This window comes from Panthera tigris, chromosome A1, assembly GCF_018350195.1.
Source record: "Panthera tigris isolate Pti1 chromosome A1, P.tigris_Pti1_mat1.1, whole genome shotgun sequence".
NCBI lineage: Eukaryota > Metazoa > Chordata > Mammalia > Carnivora > Felidae > Panthera > Panthera tigris.
This window is the reverse complement of record NC_056660.1, coordinates 52109412-52130456: the sequence shown is the minus strand read 5'-3', so window position 1 is coordinate 52130456 and position 21045 is coordinate 52109412. Positions and strand designations below refer to the sequence as shown.

Genomic DNA, 21045 nt, shown 5'->3' with positions numbered 1-21045 from the left:
TAATTAATCAGTGTTCATCAGGGGCTGTTGATTGGCCAGCATGTTATCGACCTCAGTACATTGAGCCCACGTTTGATTCCTGATTGACTCTTCAGTTCCCAAGAGTGGATTGTACGTAATTGTCACAAGTAATTTACTTTGACAAAAGCCATATGGACTACATTTTTTTCCTTTCCAAATTAAGTTTGAAGAATGCAGACACTTTCAAAAAATACAGTATTATGTTTTTATGTACTTAGGACATAATTTAAAAATTACTAAAAAAAAAGTATTGATGTATCCTAATAATTTTAAGATTGGTATGTAAGAGCTGACATATTTACTAAAGAAATATGATCCTTGAAAGCATTCTAGGTAGTGATGAAGGTGGGGGAGGCAAGATATATTATTTCTTCTTTTACCTAGAAAGAAACGGAGACCTAAACCAATAGGTATTAAGCAGCTTAGTTCTCAGGATCACATAGTTTTATTAAAGTTCTAGGATCTAAGTTTTGGCCCAGAGCCAAAGATTTCTTGAAACATAGCAAGAACAATCCAGAAATTTCATTTTGAAAAATTTCCAAAATCCCCAAATTGAGGCAGAGGAGTTATTATTACCCATCATTTTTATACCTCAGCCTTCTTTTTCAGTCTTTCTAGGTCTTCCCTAGTGAAACCCATAAAATTCTGACATAGGTGCAAGAAAGAATATTATTTGAAGAAAAATGAACTCGAGTCTCTAGCAAAGATGATAAAAGGCACAGGAACCGACTTGAAGTGTAATTGCCAGGCCAGTTAAGTTGCTGTTCCTTCCCATCACTTCTCTCAGTGGCCTTTTTCTACAGCCCCTATTGACCCCAAAGTCTTGATCCAAATTTCTTGCTTCTTTCAGGCATGTGCTCTCTATTTCTTACTCCCAGATTATTGTTCACTAACTCTGTACTAAGGAAGAAAAAACTATTTCTTAGTTGAAAGAGCACTCAATTTGCAGTTGGATCACATTGAATGATGGTTAAATACTGGTTCTGCCACTTATAACCTGTGTTATTTTTTCCTTGAGACTCAGTTTCCACAGCTGATAATGAATTAGATACTACCAACCCCATTAGGTTGTTAGGGAAATATGTGAATAGTTTACACCAGTGGTTCTGAAAGGGTTGGGAGTGGATTTCATCCTGCAGGGACATTTGGCAGTGCCTAGAGACGCCTCTGATTGTCTCCAGGGGTGTGCTACTTGCGTCTACTGGGTAGAGCCCAGGGATGTTGCTGGCTAAACATCCTACAATATACAGGACAGATCCCTATATCAAAAAGTTCTTCAGTCCAGGGGCCCCTGGGTAGCTCAGTTGGTTGAGCGTCAGACTCTTGGTTTTGGCTTGGGTCATGATCTCATGGTTTGGTTTGTGGGTTTGAGCCCCTGGTCCGGCTGACAGTGTGGTGCCTGCTTGGCCTTCCCTCCCTCTCTCTCTGCCCCTCCCGCACTTGCATGCACACTCTCAAAATAAATAAACTTAAAAAAAAAAAAAAGTTCTTCAGTCCAGAATGTCAGTAGTGCTGAATTTGGGAAACCTTGTCCTAAACCAGTGTATAATAACTCCTAGTAGGTGAGTCCAGGATGATATGGATATTAATGAATAACCCATTTTGACATGACTTTTCTCAGGTACATCTATTTTTTAAGAAAGGAGCTTTGGTGGTAGAGTGGTCTCTTAAAATTGAAACATCTTCAAATAAAAGAAATGACAACTGTGTAGTAGAATTGCAGATTTAGGGTTAATCTTTTCTGCATCTAGGATTGCCCTCTCAGGCCCATTTCAGTGATAAGAGCCCACTTTTCTTTTTTTTTTTTTTTTTTAATTTTTTTAATGTTTATTTTAGAGAGAGAGAGACAGAGTGCAAGTAGGGGAGAAGCAGAGAGACGGAGACACAAAATCTGAAGCAGGCTCCATGCTCTGAGCTGTCAGCACAGAGCCCGACGTGGGGCTCGAACTCACAAGCAGTGAGATCATGACCTGAGCTGAAGTCAGATGCTCAACCGACTGAGCCACCCAGGTGCCCCAAAGAGCCCGCTTTTCATACCTTGCTTTCTCTTCCATTCCTCCTCCTCCTCACCACCCTCAGGGTGCATTCCTAGACTATCATTTCAACATCCTTACTCTAGATGAGTTTGGAATTGTACATGTCACTTGCCATTGTTGTCTTACATTTTTATTTCATAAGAATACTGTTTTACTGGCACAGATCTCATTTGAGAGTAAATTGGATGGAAAGTTTAATAATATAGGCAAATTATGACTATTTCTTTATCTCAGAAAGATTTTATTGAAGAAAATTATACGCATATTTTGATACTGTATATACCAGGATCTTGGTAGAGGAAGATGGGTGGACAGGAATTGTGGGAGGGCTAGATGCTTTGTAGTTTGCTCTTATAGGTTACAGTCAAATAAATAACAAGTAATTTGTTTTAGTAGTTCTTTCTTATTTATAGGTTTCTATTCTCCTAAGGTAAATTTAAACCGTTGTTTATAAATAATCATCTGATAAGTACTTGGTCCAAAGAAGTGAATTAGTCAACGTTCCAAAACTCCAACCCAATGAGAGTGACAATACCAGGTATCAAACAGTGAAAATAATTCTCCTGTGGGTGGCATTGCCAGTGGCTCTTAGCAGACAGAGTCAAGTCGTCTGCCTGTGGTTGTTCTATATAATTTGGTGTATTAAATGGAAAGTTAAACTTTTGCTGTTTCACAGTTTGGCAGTGGCCATTGACCTTTTGCTTCTTGAGACACTTAAAGGAATGTTATCTCAGCCTTTCATTTTAATACATAAAAATTCACTTTTATTAATCTTAGAGTGTGCCAGGCATTATAGCAAGTGCTATAGGTGGATACAAAGATGAGCATGCCCCTCTCCTGCCCCCAAGGAGCCTGAAATCTAACAGGGAGAACAGAATGTAAACAATTTTCTAAGTAAAGCACAATGCAGATAGAAGTGAACATTAAATCAATGCATAAGGAGTACCCTTAGGAAAATCAGACAAAGACCCGGTTAATTCTAAAAAGGATTAATGAAGGCCTTGCAGAAGAGGTAGCAGTTGATCTTCATCTTAAAAGCTGGAAGGGAGTCTATTTTCATTGGGGAAGCTGGAGGCCAGCAGGATATATCAAGCTAAGAAATGAGAGCACAATAAACAGGGAGCCTCCAATGTGCCTATTAATTTGGTGAACATCAAGTAGATCTGTGTGCTTGAAGTGCAGGTTATATCAAGTATTGAAATAGAAGATCAGTATCGAAATAACGAAATGGCTACTTAAGAACCAGATTATGTTGTTCTTTGAATGCTATATTTAAAACTGTGAACAGGGAAAAATCATTGCTGTTTTGCAGGCGAGCAGTGAAAGCTACTGATCCTTATTTTAGAAAGGTAGCTCTGGCATCAGTATGAAAGGTGGACAGAACTGAATATTTGGAAGCCAGGAAGGTTGTGAGGAGGTAGGTCATTGCAGTAGATCCAAGGGTAAAGGAATGAGAACCTGAACTCATTGAGGTGAAGATGGAAAAGAAGGGATACATGATAGGTAAAAATAAAACAAAACAAAAAACACTTGGAGGTAGATTTGCCATATTTTGACATTCTGGGATGGACTTTTTTCACATTATAACTGAAAAAAAATTTTTTTTAATGTTTATTTTGAGGGAGAGAGAGAGAGTGCGAGCGGGGAGGGCAGAGAGGGAGACACAGAATCCGAAGCAGGCTCCAGGCTCTGAGCTGTCAGCACACAACTTGACGCGGGGCTCGAACCCACAAACCATGAGATTATGACCTGAGCCGAAGTCGGACACTTAACCAACTGAGCCACCCAGGCGCCCCTTCACATCATAACTTTTTGAAACCTGACTGTATCTTACAAGTGATGGCATATTACAGTTGTATTTTCCATTCTGTTTTCTTAGTGGCACATAAAATATTGGTGCATCTTAAAGTCTCTGGCTTCTTAGACTTGATACATGATACCGGAATTTGGTGAAAGATTGGATGGTGAGGATAAGTGAGTCAGAGATAGCTCTGAGTGCTTTAGCCCAAGTAATGAGGCAGTACTGCCATGAACTTAGATGAGGAATGCAGCAGGAGGAGCAAATGTGTGGAGGAGGCCAAGTTCGGTTTTGAACATGCTGTGGTTGAGGCAGCTACAAGATCCTTCCATGGTGTTAGCTCCTAAGCATACGGAGATAGTAATGTTATTAGCTTTTCTTTTCTTTTCTTTTCTTTTTTCTTTCTTTCTCTCTTTTTTTTAGGATTGTTTTGTGGTATTCTCTGTATTTACATCTTTACATTTCTAAATCTTAATGCCTGAATGAAAAGTATACTGAGTTAAACCACTGTTTTCAGAGGCAGAAGCTCATTGTCACTAAAGGGCTTGCCCAAGATCAAACAGCTCAAATGGCAGAGCTGGAGTTGGCCCCAGGTTTATCTCTCAAAGCCTAAGCTCTGCCACTTACTGAGGTCCAGTTACAGAGGGTTCTCAGGAGTTGTCATAGGAAAGATGTTAACATCATGTGATACATGAGATTAAGAGAGGAAATAGAACTATGCCAGATAAGATGGCCCAGGAAAAAACATTAGAGAAAGCAGCTCTACCACCTCTGGTATTTTGATTAGAAGCAACTTACTCTCTGATCCTCTTTTCATTGTGACTCCTCTCCAGCATTACTTCAGCCTTATCAAGACCAGTTCATTGACTCTATGAACATCGCTTTTTCACCATCATCATTACCATTCATACACTCATGTCCCTTGTTAGCCGTGGACATTTATGGTCATCATTCCTTTGTCTCGCTCTTTCTCCTTGGCAAAAATCCAACTCTGAGTAAACTGTACTACTCATTTGCTTCCTGCCTGAAACTGAACAGGTAAAAATTGGTAAGAAAAATACACATCTATGTTCAATTGGTCTTAGTTTATAGTCAAAACCACAGATCTCAAATAGGAACTCAACAATGTTTGGCAATCCTGCCAAAATTACTAGTAAGTTTACTTTTTCACTTTTCAAAATAACTGCTTTTATCCTGTTTTCTCAAGTTGATATCCCTACCCAACTTCTCACTCTCAATTGGTAACCTCACCTCGTATTTGATGATGAAATATAGGCATTTGGAATAGTTAGATATGAGTTCTCTCATTTCCATCAGCAGATCTTCCAACCTTTGCATTTGTTCTCACACCCTCAGCCTTCCCTTTTGTTACAATGAAAGACAGATCCTCAATCCCATAAAAGCCAAACCTCTCCTTTGTGCTTTGGATTTCATTACCTCTTGACTTCTTAGGGACTTTGCTGCCTATGGCTCTGATCCCTGCTTTTCTTCCTTCATCATTAATATTCCCTCCTTACCATAACATTCCCATTGGCATTTCTTATCATGGTCTTATTTTTATGCTCACTCCTTTACAGCAAAACATGAAAGAATTGTCTATATTCTGTCATCACTTTACCTTCTCTGTCTCTCAGACTTCAATCAAGTTTCCACCCCTATCATTCACTGAAACAGTGCTTGTCAGTAACACATCACAATGACTTCCATGTAATTAAATCCCATAGTCATTTCTCTGTCCATATCAAGCTCATTTTCTTCTTATTTGACATGCTTGGCTACTGTCTTCCTCTTGAAAAACTTTTCTTGGCTTCTGTAAGACTAGTTCCCTTTGCTGTTGCTCCTTTTTTTTCCTTCCTCTGCTTCCTGGAATGCCTTGTCTCCAGCTACTCTGCCCATGGAAGGGATCTCCTCCAGTCCTGTAGCTTTAATTTTTTATGGCAGTGATTCTCAGACTCTGCCTTGTCCATTTAAAAGTCACCCTGGCATCACAGATTTAATATAGCCAAAACAGAGTTCTTGATTTCCACCACTTATAAGACTCCTCTTCCTCCACTTTTCTCACCTTAGTTAATGATAGCACCAACCATTGTGATGTCCAAAACCTTTTTTTAGATTGGGGAGGTATTTAACCTTAGTTGTGGGAGCAGTTACAGAGAAAATACTGATTGCTTTTATGGAGTGCCTGGGTGGCGCAGTCGGTTGAGCATTTGACTCTTGATTTGGGCCTAGGTTATGATCCCAGGATTGTGGGATGGAGCCCCGCATCAGGCTGCGCACTGAGTGTGGCGTCTGCTTAAAATTCTCTTTCCCTTTCTCCCCACCCCCCCTCTTTTTCTCTCTCTCTCTCTGTCCCCCTCCCTCCCTGTACCCCTCTCCCCTGCTCATGTTCTATCTCTACAATAAAAAAAAAAAAATACTGATGGCCTTTAAATGAGCTTCTAATGAGGGAAGTCTGTAGTGAGTAGGAGACCATCTTGAATCTCCTTAAATGTGCAGTTTTATGTTTTGACCATTGGCTTCATCCATTTTAGATGAGTTCATGACTTAAAAAAAAAACATTAAATCGTTGCTTTAAAAGCCCAAGAAGATAAGTTTTCTTTCATTAGCTGAGTTTCTTAATTTAGGGGTATATGTACTTCTAGGAGTATTGCAGGAATGTGGTGTGTGTGTAGGTGTGTGTGTGTTGCAGGAAGCTACAGGATAGATAAGGCAATATCTTTTTGGTATGTAGTTTGAGAAATTTTTTCTTCTTAAAACATTTCATGACTTAAAGATGAAATTAAAACACCCAAAAATATATAATGGTCTGGACTCGGACGCATCACTTGACTTTTTAGGAAAAAACAGAACCTGCAAAGGAAGTTCCAACTTGTCTGCCTCTTGAGACTCTGACCAAGAATACGTCCTAGATAAACATTCACTCCTTGCTCTGTAGGTGGGCTCACTTTAGAAGAAGAGTTTGAGAAGCTGTCCTTTATGGTCTCATTCATTCACTCAGATCAGTCCTGTCTAATCATTTGAACTGAATGAATTAGAATTGGTTTCTCTAAAAAGAAGTCTAAATGCATGCTGAATTTATCTTCTCTTATTTAGTTTTCATATGTTAGTGTTCATAATCAAGGGAGCATCTAAACGTTTGGAAAGCCAGACAAAGACCAGAGAGTGAGTGAGCGCTTCCTTCCTTCCTTCCTTCCTTCCTTCCTTCCTTCCTTCCTTCCTTCCTTCCTTCCTTCCTTCCCTCCTTCCCTCCTTCCCTCCTTCCTTCCCTGAGCTGGGGAGGGGCAGGGAGAAAAGGAAAGAGAGAATCCCAAGTAGGCTTCATGCTGTCAGCGCAAAGCCCGATGGGGGGCTTGAACTCAAGAATCGTGAGATCGTGGCCTGAGCCGAAACCAAGAGTCTGACACTTAGCCAGCTGAGCCACCCAGGCACCCCAACCAGAGAGTTCTTCACAGTGAGACTGAAAATGATTACCTGCCTATCTTGAACTGCGATTTCTTTGTGGGCGGAGACCCCTTTCAAATGAACGAATACTCATAGTGTCTTTCTGAGGCAGATATAGGACAGCACAAGCGTTTCCTCTGCAGAAAGTGTTTTGTGGTGGTTCTGTCTCTTCCTTATCTCTCTACTTCCTCTGCTTTCTCTTGATCTTCTGGTCTCTAGTGCAGGACTCTCAAATGGTATTTTTATGATTAGAACAGGAAAATATTGAAAATGCTGTAAAGTGTTTTGAGTCCCACAGTAACATTTCTTTGTAAATCAAGTGAAAGCCTAAGCATTTCGGTGTTATTTTGGTTTCTGTTTTAAAATTTTTGCTGGTTGAAGAATATTAAGTCTTTATTCCCTCTGGTAAGTTCCCTACCTAATTAAGGTTAAATACTGTCTTAATAACAGTTACTTAATCTAACACATTTTTTTGAGTACCTACTGTGTATTAGGCTGCCTTCTAGGCATCAGGGATTTAGGCATGAATGAGACGAAGGAAGTTCTTGCTCTCATGCAGCTTCCTTTCTAATGGAAGAGATAGACAATAAATACGTAAACAAACTAGTATCAGGTAGAAAACTGAAGTAATTTCTCTCTTCTGTATTCTGTCTTATAAAACAACTCACACAGTCAAAACACATAGTTAATCCTGACTGAGCCACCTAATTGCTTCACACTTTGGTTACCTCATTTGTGATGTATGTTTCCTGTGTTTACTTCACAGGATTATTTAAAACAAAACAAAAACAGAGAAAGTGCATGTGAAAGCCCTTTGTAAAATATAAGACGACATAAATGTAAAGTATTAGTATTTGTGCTTGTTTAAATGGAGTCAGAGATTTGTGTGTTTAGTGTATGTCCGTATTTCCATCAGCACTGTTTGCTGTTTAAATTATAAACCAATGTTTTTTATAAATCCTAGATAATTTCCTTTTAAAACACCTACTCTACTGTATTCTAGAGAAGCAATTTTTTTGCTCTAAACTAAACCTATTGGGAGTCTAGTTATGACTGTTGCCCTGTGCTAAAAGTAATGTTTCTGTTTTCAAAGGTACGCCAGCCTGTCATATGCATCAACAACCATGTATTTTGTTCAATTTGTATCGATTTGTGGTTGAAGAATAATAGCCAGTGTCCAGCTTGCAGAGTCCCCATCACTCCTGAAAATCCTTGCAAAGAGATTATCGGTAAGGGCCTATTTTATAAACATATAGAAACAGATTTGAAACAATCTCTAAATAGTGTATATTTGGAGGAAGACGAAAATAGACAGTTTTCACTGATGTCATTTTGCCATTATCAAAGTACTAGTAGGACTTGGAACTAAGAAATCTGAAGAAGAATCAGAGATTGTTCCAAGGTTAATTTCTTGGGTACGTGGGTAAAATCTGGTAGAGGAGTATTTTTCTGCTGTGAATTTTGTTGATGAAAATAATTTGAATGTATTTCCCCAGCTTCTCTTCACGTCCCTCTCCTGCCTTTATTCATTCTTATATAAGTGATACTTCATAAATTCTCTCAAGTAAAATAGTTCAGGCATCCTTGTATTTGGATAGAATGTCCTGAAAAACAACATCTGTAAAATGCCTTTGCTATCATGATACTAAGAAGTACAAAGAAAATAACCATAGCATAAGTAAAGAGCTCTCAGGAAGAATTCATTTTGAGTGTACTTGTATTGAGTTATGCGCATACAGTTAATGCTGTTATTCATAATCCATTGTAACTGGGTTATTAGATTCAGTAAAAAGACACATTAATCTTTTTATTTGTGTTACCAGTAACTAGGTATGTTTGAATACATTGGTTATAATAATATTTATATCCTATATGATTATATATGATGTATATAGGTAAACATTTGATAATTGTATGAAATTTAAATTGGTAATATGGATAATATATTACATAATTTTTGGTTAAATATAAATATAACCATTGGCTTTATATTATTTAACATTTGTCTTGTATTCAAATTTTGCAGTAGTACAAATGTGACAACAAAATATAGCCTTTGCTTTCATTGAATTTACTATAATAAGATACACAGGTAAGTAAACACACATGATATTTTATTGAAGGTATTTCTTGTGGCATTATTTGATATTTATCTTTTCTCAAGATCAAGATAGAGAAAAGGCCTAAGTCGCAGCCCCAAGTATGAAGAAATTAAGCTGGAGAACCATATAAAACAATAAGAAAAAAGTTTATCTTTGTTTTCATACCGTTTAAATCCCAAAAAAGTTACATTTTTTTTTTTTTTGTCCTGTAGGAGGGACAAGTGAAAGTGAACCTATGCTAAGCCATACAGTCAGGAAGCACCTTCGGAAAACTAGACTTGAGTTACTCCACAAAGAATATGAGGTAAATAATACTTACAATTTAAAATGAGGACAGCATTGAATTCAAGGTAAAACTGAGCTATCTCAGTCTCTGGACTTCTTAGAGTAAACATCCAATGAAATCTTATTTTATCTTATTATTTTTTAATGTTTATTTCTGAGAGAGAGAGAGACAGAGCACGAGCAGGGGAGGGGCAGAGAGAGAGGAAGACACAGAATCTGAAGCAGGCTCTAGGCTCCGAGCTGTCAGCACAGAGCCCAACGTGGACTAGAACCCACAAACTGTGAGATTATGACCTGAGCTGAAGTCAGACACTTAACTAACTGAGCCACCCAGGTGCCCGAAATCTTGTTTTAGATGCCAATTTAAATATATCTTATTTGAGGGGCGCCTGACTGCCTCAGTCAGTAAGGCATGCGACTCTTGATCTCAGGGTTGTAAGTTCAAGCCCCATGTTGGGTAGGGAGCCTACCAAAAAAAAATACCTTATTTGATGAACTTTTTTTCTTTTTTCCTTTTCTATTTCAAATAGAAGACAGCAACAAATACAAGCATTTCTTTTTTCCTTTCTTTAATTTCAAATTTGTCAACAGACATCATTTTATAAGTATTTGCTCCCTCAAGAAGTTGGGAAACAAAGGAAACTCACTTGTTAAAGTCAGTCTTCCAGCCCCCACAAGGCATTATGAATGCTCTGGTAAACAGTGACTATAACCTTCATTCCATTTGGTTTGTCTATTAACTCACTGATAATTTATGCTCATTAGTTTTGGTAAAGTAAATATACTTATGTCAGCTACCAGCAAAGAGATTTTGGTGTGAAATATGCTATTTTCTATTTTTTTTTTTTTTTTTGCATGTTAACCAGTGATTTTTTTTAAATAAAAATTGCATGTATTTAAGGGGCACAACATGATGTTTTGATATACATATCCATTGTGAATGATTGCATTAGTCAAGTTAATAAACATAGCCATCTCATCATGTGCTTTTTTATTTTTGTGCTGTGAACATCTGAAATATGCCCTGCTAGCAAATTTCTAGTATTCAGTACTACAATATTCTGATATTCGGCCTACAGTATTAACTGTAGTTCTCATGCTGTACATTAGATCTCTAGACTTACTCATCCTACAACTTTGTATATATTGACCCATCTTGTTTTTCCCACCTCCCCATGTGCCCTACCTCCCTACCCTAGATAACCACTGTTTAACTGTCTGCTTGTATGTATTCAGCATTTTTAGATACCACATATAAGTAGGATCATGCGGTAGTTTTATTTCTTATGAAGGTGATTTGACATGGGAATGGAAATTTTCCAAATTAGTTTCATGCTTATGGCATTTATATGTTCTTGAATAGTAACCATTAAACCCAGTTGTTATTTTATGTTGACTAAGGAGGGGATATTATTAATCTCTTATTTTGACACAAAATATTTTTTTTAAATTATTATTTTTTTTAATGTTTATTAAAAAAATTTTTTTTAACATTTATTTATTTTTGAGAGACAGAGCACGAGCAGGAGAGGGGCAGAGAGAGAGAGGGAGACACAGAATCTGAAGCAGGCTCTAGGCTCTGCGCTGTCAGCACAGAGCCCGATGCAGGGCTCAAACCCGTGAATCGTGAGATCATGAGCTGAGCCGAAGTTGGATGCTTAACCGACTGAGCCACCCAGGCGCCCCTTGACACAAAATATTTTGAAGTATATGCATGGAAACTGCTTCAGTTGCCTCAAAAACTTTTGAAATAAAGTGGGACATAAATAAATGATTGTATAAATGTTGATTCATATATGTTTTCCTATTCTTATTTGTTTATTCATTAATATATTAATTCCAACAAATAAAGTGATTTTCTTATAATGCAATAGTACTATCTATATTAATTCTAAAATGTATTCTTAAATACTTAATATTTATCATACTTAGGTCCTAATCAGATTAATCCTTTAAGAGTTCTGGCTTATTGAGCTACTTGCCAGTTTATTTTCTAACGACAGAATTTCTAACAGTCTTAGTTTAAGATGAAATATCTATTATAGATTAATAAATGGTATCACAAAAAAGAGTTCTAGATCAAATGTTTAGTAACTGGGTTTAAGATAATAAGCAGTTCCAGATGGGGAAAACTAATACTTGAAATAGTCATAGTGGTAATGGAAGAACCAGAATGTAGAAAAGTTAAAAGTATAACTAAAAATGACACAAATTATTCTGAAATGGAAAGTGGAAGGAAACGGGTTCCTTGTTGAATTCATGTGACTTGTCATTCTGGATGTCTTCAATAAAATCAAAGATTTGACATTTTTATTTTTTTAACCACAAACTATCACTGAATTAAAGCAGTGGAAATGCCAGTTTTATTTTGAGAATTTCAACTGTACATGACTTTCTGCCTACAGAACTATTCTGATGCGTAACTAATCTGTGTATCTACAGAATTTTGAGTATAAAATTTAAAAACACATTGATCTCCGTTTAGCATACATATGTGTTCAGTATCTGTGTCTATCTAATGGATATGCACTTCTTTATCAGGATGAAATAGATTGTCTGCAGAAAGAGGTAGAAGACCTTAAGAGTAAAAATCTCAGCTTGGAGTCACAAATCAAGACTATTCTGGATCCTTTAACCTTGATGCAAAGCAGCCAAACTGAAGACAAACATCCAATTGCAGACAATCCAAATAAAATTGACCCAGAAACTGTAGCAGAGTGGAAGAAAAAACTTAGAACAGCGAACGAAATCTATGAAAAAGTGAAAGATGATGTGGATAAGTTAAAGGAAGTAAGTTGTGGTTTTTAAAAATTCTATTACAGTTGTTTTTAAAATTCTGTATTATGAGTACCTTCAAAAGTATAAATAGCCATATTATCTTGACTCATTAGAAGATTGTGGGAGAAGGACAAAAATCTCTGGATGAGCATTTATAAGCAATAGGAAAACTCTTTCCTCCTTAAATGTCATTAGCTGCCAAGAAATATCAGGCGGTTCCATTTGTGACTATAATTGGAGACACTCTAGTGCTTCTATATGAGTTTGCATCTTCTTGTAGACAAGTGACATCAGTTTAAAGGATGTGTTTCTATTTCCCCTCTTCGTGGTTTGGCTTAATTTTTCTTAAGCTTATGTCAGTGACTGGCCTGAATGCATAAAAACAAACATGTATCCATTTCCCTACCTATAAAAAGAAAAGTTTGGATTATATATTTTCTAGTACTACCATCCTCTTATTTTTAAGATTGTTAGTAGTTAGGCTTAATGACTAATTCCAAGGAAGCTGTGAGCACCTGCTTTAGAATACTCCGTGCAGAGGAGTATTAAAGCTTATGATGTGGGTTCATTTTTCTTCAATTATTCTTCCGTTCATCCAACGAGATAAAAGCACAGGTGAAAAAGGCAAACCTCTAGGAAAGGAGATGAGATCCATGCCATTAGTACAAGAGGTTATAATTGAGTGCTGTAGAGTTTTGTTGGCCAAAGGGACCAGCCTTTGACTTTGATTTCAAGTATATCCACAGTGGAGTTTTGTTGGTCTGAATTGAGATGGTTTTGTGGTATCCATGTCTACAACCACCCATTTAACCTATCTGCATTCCCTTAAAATATTGTTACTGTGCCGAATTACTGAATCCTGCCTCCTTGAAATCATTAATGAGCTCCATATGATATTTTTAAAAAGTACCATCACCTACTACCCTCAGATCCTCAGCGAAGTTAAGTAGCATTGAAGTCTGCAACTTAGTGTAAATACTAAACCATCTTCACATACCCACGTATAAAATAAATGTTGTTTGGGCTCAACAAAGGCCAAAATGAGAGAAAGAAGGGAACTTAGTGCTTTTAGAGAAAAAATAAACTACAGATACAATGGTACTGAGTTTGTTACAAATTTAGGGAAAGTGTGTAGTTTCTTTAGATATTGAAGGCCAACATTAGCCTGTTGGTTTGTGTAAGAAGAGGATATGAAAAGGAAAGACAGCTGGAAAGTTATAGTATTTATCAATCTACCATGTCCCTTTTAACTTCCCTTTATCTTCTTGAGCCATAATTAGGTTCTACATGGTCTCCTTTATAGTTGTTAAGTTTCATTTAAATTTTCATTTCAATAAATGCTTCTTTGAAGATGAAGATCTATATGAAAACATTACTCATAAGAGTGGTGTAGGGAGTCTATATGAAAAAAAGAGTTCCATAAAACACAGTTTTTCTTTGTTCTTTTAAAGATCACATGTTAAATTCAATACCCAAAGCACATTGAAACCTCAGAATTATTTGGGATATTTAATAAGCTCATTTTGGATGCCTTGTGGTGGTATTAGTATGAGGCAATAAACTGGGACACAAATGAATTAAAACACATGGAAGCAAAATTTGGATGTGAAGTACAAAATAAAAACATACTATAAATCAAATATAGGAGTAAACTTTGGATGTGAAACACAAAATAATAACATACTATAAATCAAATATAGGAGTACAGAAGATTCAGTCTACTTAGAATGAGTGACATGGACTTGTTTTCTCATGTTTCCAGGACTAAGTGAGTTTTGAAACCATTATGAGGCCAGTATCATTACCCAGTCAGTGTTGCAAATGTAAAATAGTTAGCCAAAGTCCTCATTACTCTTCTGGTGCAACAAATAGGCAGAACTTTGCCCTTTGTAATCTTCACTCACCTGAACCTCCTGAACTTGAAAATACCTCTGATAGTTGAAGAACCAGCCAGCCCATAATGAGAATATTAGCCACAAGACTGGGGAAAGACCTTGAAATGTAGCGATACAGATGAAGGAATGGGGGAAAGAAATCAAATGAGTTTCAGATTTAAGCTTGTCATCATCATCAAAAAGCATTCACTAGGTGCCTCCTCTTATGGTGCTATCCTTGAGAGCTTCATTCTCTGTCTGTGTTTGAGGAAGTAAATGACTTTCCTTATATCTTCAGAGGGGGCAGTAGTGTTTGTCAGTCACTTAAAGAATTAACCCTCCATGGTTCTGGTTGGTTTGTGACAGTGAAGGGAAGGAGCTGCTCAGAGTCCAGAGAGAACCTCAGTGAACCTAAGTAAAAGAGCTAGGCTTTGTACCTAGAAGAATGTTTTTTGCCTTTCTTACCTCGTCATCCTCTTGGGGCATTTGTGTGTGGATGGACAAGTAATATAGTCAGAAGTTCTAGAAATTAGCCAAAAGCATGGGTCAAATTTTTGAAATCTGGTTTAAACCTTTTTGTTGACAGTAGTTTTTATGATCCATTTACCTTAAAATGTTTTAAATATTAATGTTCTGGTCAAAGATTTTTCTCTTGCCAAGTTAGTGAGATTAGTTTCTAGGCTAGGGAGTGTTGTTATTCTTTGGAATTAAAAATGCTATAACTGAGGAATTTAAATAGCTTTGAAAAAGACTCTAAAATTGAGGCACACTAGTTTTTCGCCTGTCCAAAATCAATATTCAACTTCTAAATTTTCTAGCAATTGATGTTTTGTCAGACAAGTTTTAGGTAGTAGACAATTCAAAAAAGAAAATAATAGTGGGATTTTTTTAATCAAGAGAAGCCATAGAATTTATTAGAAAATATTGACCCAATGGCTCAGTCGGTTAAGCGGCCGACTTCGGCTCAGGTCATGATCTCGCGGTCTGTGAGTTCGAGCCCCGCATCAGGCTCTGTGCTGACAGCGCAGAGCCTGGAGCCTGTTCTGTGTCTCCCTCTCTCTGACCCTCCCCTGTTCATGCTCTGTCTCTCCCTGTCTCAAAAATAAATAAAACTTTAAAAAAAAAAAAAAGAAAAAAAAAAGAAAATATTGACCCAATTTTGAGAGTCCCAGAAGTTGTGAGTCAGGGCATTCGGGAAAGACTTTAGAAGAAAGAAAGCAAGTGGTTTAATTATATTAGATTTGTTATCACTAAAAAGCTATTTTTAAAGAGCAACCAAAAATCAATCTCATAGCTCATAATTCATGAGAATTAACTCTTAGCATTAGTTTTGCAAATAATTGCATGTGGTATAGTGTTACCATGCTTAGAGTATTCAGTTATGTGAAAAAGGGAAAAAAAAAAAAACATATTTGCCATTAGTATAGTCCCTTAATGACTCTAAGCTAACTAACATAGCTCTGTTTATTTCCCTGGATAGGAGAATTGGAGAGTGCTTGGGGAATATGGATTAAAAATGCTTGGTTGTGTTCACAGATTCACAAGTCATTCCCAGTGGTGATTTTAAGTTTCTGAAGGCCATGTTCTAGTATTCAGTTTTCTGATATCACTCTAAAAAATACAGATGGCTCATGACATAATTTTTACAAAGCAGTTGTCTTAGCTCATGCTTAATTATTTTCAACTCTTTTTTTAAAGGCAAATAAAAAATTGAAATTGGAAAATGGTGGCCTGGTGAGGGAGAATTTACGACTGAAGGCTGAAGTTGATAACAGATCACCCCAGAAGTAAGTATTTTGCTTATAGAGCAGTGTTTCAGATTGTGTCAGTATTTTAGGTGCTATGATTGTATGTGCTTTTCATTTGACTCTTTTCAACGAAACCTGTAGGTTTGAATAGAATGTCTTGCCTCTAAAAGTCAAGTGTATGCTTATGTTATTGGTGAAATCTTTGTATCAGTTAGGGCGAATTTTGGAGAAGGGATTTCATTCTTACCTGATCAGCAAGAAGATTGTTTTATGTGACCTAAGACTGGAGAACTTTCACTTGGTTTTACATATAACTTTAATAGTACTAACAGAGAATAGGGGGATTAACATAATGCCCTTTAGATGTTCTCTGAAGCAATCTTAATAGTAGTTAACATGTGTATAATGCTTCCGGTTTGCCAGGTACAACAACCTGCGGTATCCTATTAGTGTTCTCCATTTACAGATGAGGAAACAGAGGCTTAGAGAGATGAAATTCATTTATCTAAATCTGCACAGCTATAGCTAGTAAGTGGTGGAAATAGGATTTGAACCCAGGTAGTCCAGCCCTGGAGTACATCCTCTATTATGTTACACTGAGGACCATTACACTATTACATTAACCATTATAGTGAAAAGCCTATCTGAAATAGAATTTAAGGCATCATTTGTTGAATTTTAGACTATTTTAATTATAAAGTTAAGTAAATTTATTCTTTCTTTATGATGGGATAGTATTCATTCTATTCCGAGTAAGAGAGTACAAATAGCGACCTGCTTAACAGTTTGTTTAAAATTATAAGATACAATTGAGAGTTGAGAATTAAAGATGGAGAAAGGATGGAAGGTAGCACTTGAAGTTTTTCTTCTTTAGGGGGGAAAAAAAAAAACACAGTAAACAGGGACTATGGCCCTCCATCCCTCCCTGAGGAGTGGCATATCAGAACTCCACACTTTTCTGTTTTAACCACTAGACTTCATTTCTTCCCAGTGGAAAAGGCAAGGCAGACATAAGCCAGCAGTGGAAATTTATCCTACTAGAAGTTGCTGTCTGCTTATCATATGAAAAGGAGAAAACATTGCCTTTAGTCAAACCAAGTGTGGTATCAGAAAATGGTAGAAGTAAACGATGATTACTCAAAGCAGAGATAACTAACTGATAGAGAAAGAAGCATAGCTTTTACTTTTAAATAGTTCCTTCCCCTGTGCATTCCAACCTCATTTTTCTTTCACTTCAGATAATGTTCTGCTTTGACAAATTAGTGAAATAAGCTTAGGAAATGTTGCTGTTATGTGGTGGTTTGAAACTCTGCTCCTCTCATTTGTTGGCACCTCGCCTTGCCAGTCATAGTAATGCTTGTCCATTAGCTGTATTTCCCACAGCATGCTGAATGGAACTAAAGCTGTTTTGTTTGTAGCTTTTATTTCTTGAAAAGTTGCCCACCAGATTTCAGATTTAATGCCAGCCACCAGGATGTGTTTTTAAATATCCATGGCTCCAGCCTGATAAACCACGGAAGAATCTCGCCTGACGAAACCTGGCCTCTGTCTGTGCTAACAAGCAACCACACTTCTAAATCCCATATAACTTCAGGATTTGCTCTAACTTCCACTCTTTCCCTTCAGGGGAAGGGAACAGTTTCACTTAAAAAACAATTTGAACTGACCCCTATTCTAGATCAATTTGCAATGCATTGAGGTATTAAATGCATTGCACTTGATTTATAGCCTTGTTTACTCTGCATCACCAAACCCTAGTGGGATTCAGAGAGAAGCTGACCACAGCTGAAAATACCCAGATCTGGTTCACCTGAGGAGAGCTCCTATTTGTATTGAAAAAATATGAAATTTCAAGAGTTTAAAAGTAAGTGCAAACAAATAAAACCATCTGTTCCATTTTGTTCCCTTGACTAGAAGTGCTTTGACCAATTATTTTTCTTTGGTCTACTTGGTTAGGTGTCAAGGTATGCTTTTTAAACACACAGCTTTAGTTTCTGATGTATCCTTCAAGTTGCACAGACATATTCTACAAATGATGCAGAAGAGAGAGCTTTAAAATTTAGACCCTAGAGAGGAAAGAATTTAGGAAAGTGAATTTGTCAGCTTGGGTGGTCATATCAAAATACTATAGATGGGGTGGCTTAAACATTGAATATTTTCTCACAGTTTTGGAGGCTAGAAACCCCAGATCAAGGGGTTTTAATCAACCCCAGTTTTAATTTCTGGCAAGAGCTCTCTTCTTAACTTGCAGACAACCACTTTCTATGTCTTCACATATCTGAAAGAAAGAGAGTTTTGGTCTCTCTTCCTCTTCTTGTAAGGACACCAAGTCTAATAAGGTGTCCTTAGTCTGATACCTTATCAGACTAAGGCCTCATCCTTATGATCTCATTTAACCTTAATTTCCTCCTAAAGACTCTATCCCTATATATCACCACATTGAGGGTTAGGGCTTCAGTATATGAATTTATTTGACTGTGAGTAGAGAATACAGTTCAATCCATGGCAGAAAGTATTTCTTTTTAAGACACTCAAATCATGTTATTGCCCCCAAATTAGACTGACATCTGGTGTGAACAAGGGGGACTTAAACATTTACATTGGTCTCAAGTAGATAGTGCCATATAAAAGTGATGCATTTTATAATACTTTAAAGTGCTATATAGCCTTCTAAAATGAAAATCTGGATTATCGTTTATCTCCTGTGTTACTGTTTTTCTGTTCTGTCTGTTACCATCCAGTGTATCCACTCTTAAAGTGTACCTGGATATTTTTCTTTTCTCTTCTTTAATCTCCAAGCCTTTTTGAGCAGTATGGTAGATATTCTACTAAGCGTGATCTTCCAGGTTTCAATAATACCCATGCTGTTACTTGTCAAAATTCATTGCCCTAATATCTAAACTGATGGTCCAGAAAAATGTGATCTTTTTCTTTGACTTTATATAGCCACTTCCTAAATTTTTCTTATCTTCCAAAATTGTTTGGAGAATTCACCTGGGGAAAACCTTTTATTTTCCCTTTCAGCTTTCTTTAACATGGGCTTCTAAGAGAATCAGATTTGATGTTCAGAACTCCAGAGGTGGTGATGTGTCCCTTTAGTTTACAAGGCTGATAATCTGAAGAAAACTTGCTCTCCCAGCCAACCCACAAGCACTGAGTGTTTATGTACTTAACACTGTACAAGGTGCTTTAACTACACAAAATAAATACTTTTCCTGACCCCTAAATTAGGTTAGGCTCCCTTGTCGTAATTTCTCTTAAGACTTCGTACTTTCCCTTTGTAGCACATATCATAATTGCTAATAATTAATATTTTGTATAACTATTTGTTTCATGGCTTTCTTTTGTTTGAGGCAGGACTGTAGATGTGTTTGCTATTGTAGCCACTACATTTTATAGAGTTCTTACTCATATTCTGCTCCTAATACATATTTGTTGAGTCAGTAGATGAAAAACATAACTCTTAAGACTATGAGGAAACGATGAATCCAGAATGTGGTACATTCAGGAGGAAAAACGGTTAGGTTTCTTCATTAAATCATTGGCAATGTGGGGGTGGTGCTTGGGGGACTCAGTTGATTAAGCGTCCTACTTCGGCTTAGGTCATGGTGTCATAGTTTATGAGTTCTAGCCCTGTGTCGGTCTCTCTGCTCTCAGCATGGAGTCTGCTTCAGATCTTCTGTCCCCTGTCTCAGTGCCCCTCCCCCACTCACACGTCCTCTCTTTCTCTCTTAAAAACAAATAAACTTAAAAAAAAATCATTGGCAAAATAAGAAGGGGGGGGTCTGCCTCATATAATAATTAGATGCAGTATATGGATCTTGTTTGGATATTGATTAATAACAAGACATTTTTGAGGCAGTTGGGTAAATTTGAGTACGAACTAGATATTCAGTAATACCAAGGGGTTGCTGTTAATTTTGTTTAGGTATTGTGGTTACTTAAGAAAATGTCTGTATTTTCTTTTAGAAAAGCATACTAGGAGTGCCTTGGTGGCTCAGTCGGTTAAGCAGCCTACACTTGATCTCAGCTCAGGTCTTGAACTTAGGGGTCGTGACTTCAACCCCCATGTTGGGCTCCATGCTGGGCATGGAGCTTTCTTAAATTAAAAAAAAAAAAAGGAAGAAAAGCACACTAAAATAACAGACTATAGAATATTTTAATAGCAGGAAAAAGGGATGTACAAATAAGGGGAGTGAGGCAAAATCTTGATAACTGTTGAATGTAAGTGATGAGTATGTGGGGATTGGTTATATTATTCTGTCTACTTCTGTGAATGCCTGAACATTGTTACAATAAAAAAATAAGTAAATAAAACCAATGAAACCTGGTCCCTGCCTCTAGGAAGCTCATAATCTAATAAAGGCAAGAAACAAAAATACGTGAAATGAATAAAGACTGAACATACTAAACCAAATAGCAAAGACAGCAATATGAGTTAAAAAAATATGAGACAGCAGTGGGTGAGTCTTTATCAGAGAGACAGGACTTGAGCCAACTTTGAAGGATGGAGAGTTCCGTGAGGAGGAAGGCATTCTGAGCTAGAGGAAACAGCTTGAGCTGTTAGGAATATTAAGTAGTCCCTTTAGCTCCAGTCCCTTGTCTCCAGTAGTGGCTGCAATTACGCTCAAGAAGCATGGTGGCTTCGTTCTCAAACTTACCAGAGCAGAAGGTGTAGAGGTATGTAATTTGCACATCTTGTCATTGCGACTGTCATCACCCCCACTTAAATAGCTGGTTAGCATGACTCCACTATATCCATCACTCTCTGCTTTAAACAGAAAGGCCTGTTCTTAGTCTCCTAATTAGTGGGGAACACCAAGAGTGTCACACCTCTACGTGGTAAGAAATAACAAGAATGAGAAGAAGCTGAAGGGAAAACCTTAGTGTTACATTTCTCATGTTCCTAAATTCCTTGGCTTCAGTTACTGTCCCTAAACCGTGCCCAGAAATGGAGAGTTG

General features: G+C 37.2%; 1 protein-coding gene across 2 annotated transcripts in view; it reads left to right on the top strand.

Moving 5' to 3' along the window:
- The window catches only part of OBI1 (ORC ubiquitin ligase 1), a 41592-nt gene that overhangs the window by 3846 nt on the left and 16701 nt on the right, over window positions 1-21045 (top strand). For both annotated transcript variants that reach the window (XM_007075115.2, XM_042978816.1), the window contains exons 2-5: window positions 8390-8525; window positions 9611-9702; window positions 12225-12473; window positions 16034-16122. In XM_007075115.2, the coding sequence (XP_007075177.1) occupies window positions 8390-8525; window positions 9611-9702; window positions 12225-12473; window positions 16034-16122 (566 nt within the window). The remainder of the gene's footprint in view (window positions 1-8389; window positions 8526-9610; window positions 9703-12224; window positions 12474-16033; window positions 16123-21045) is intronic.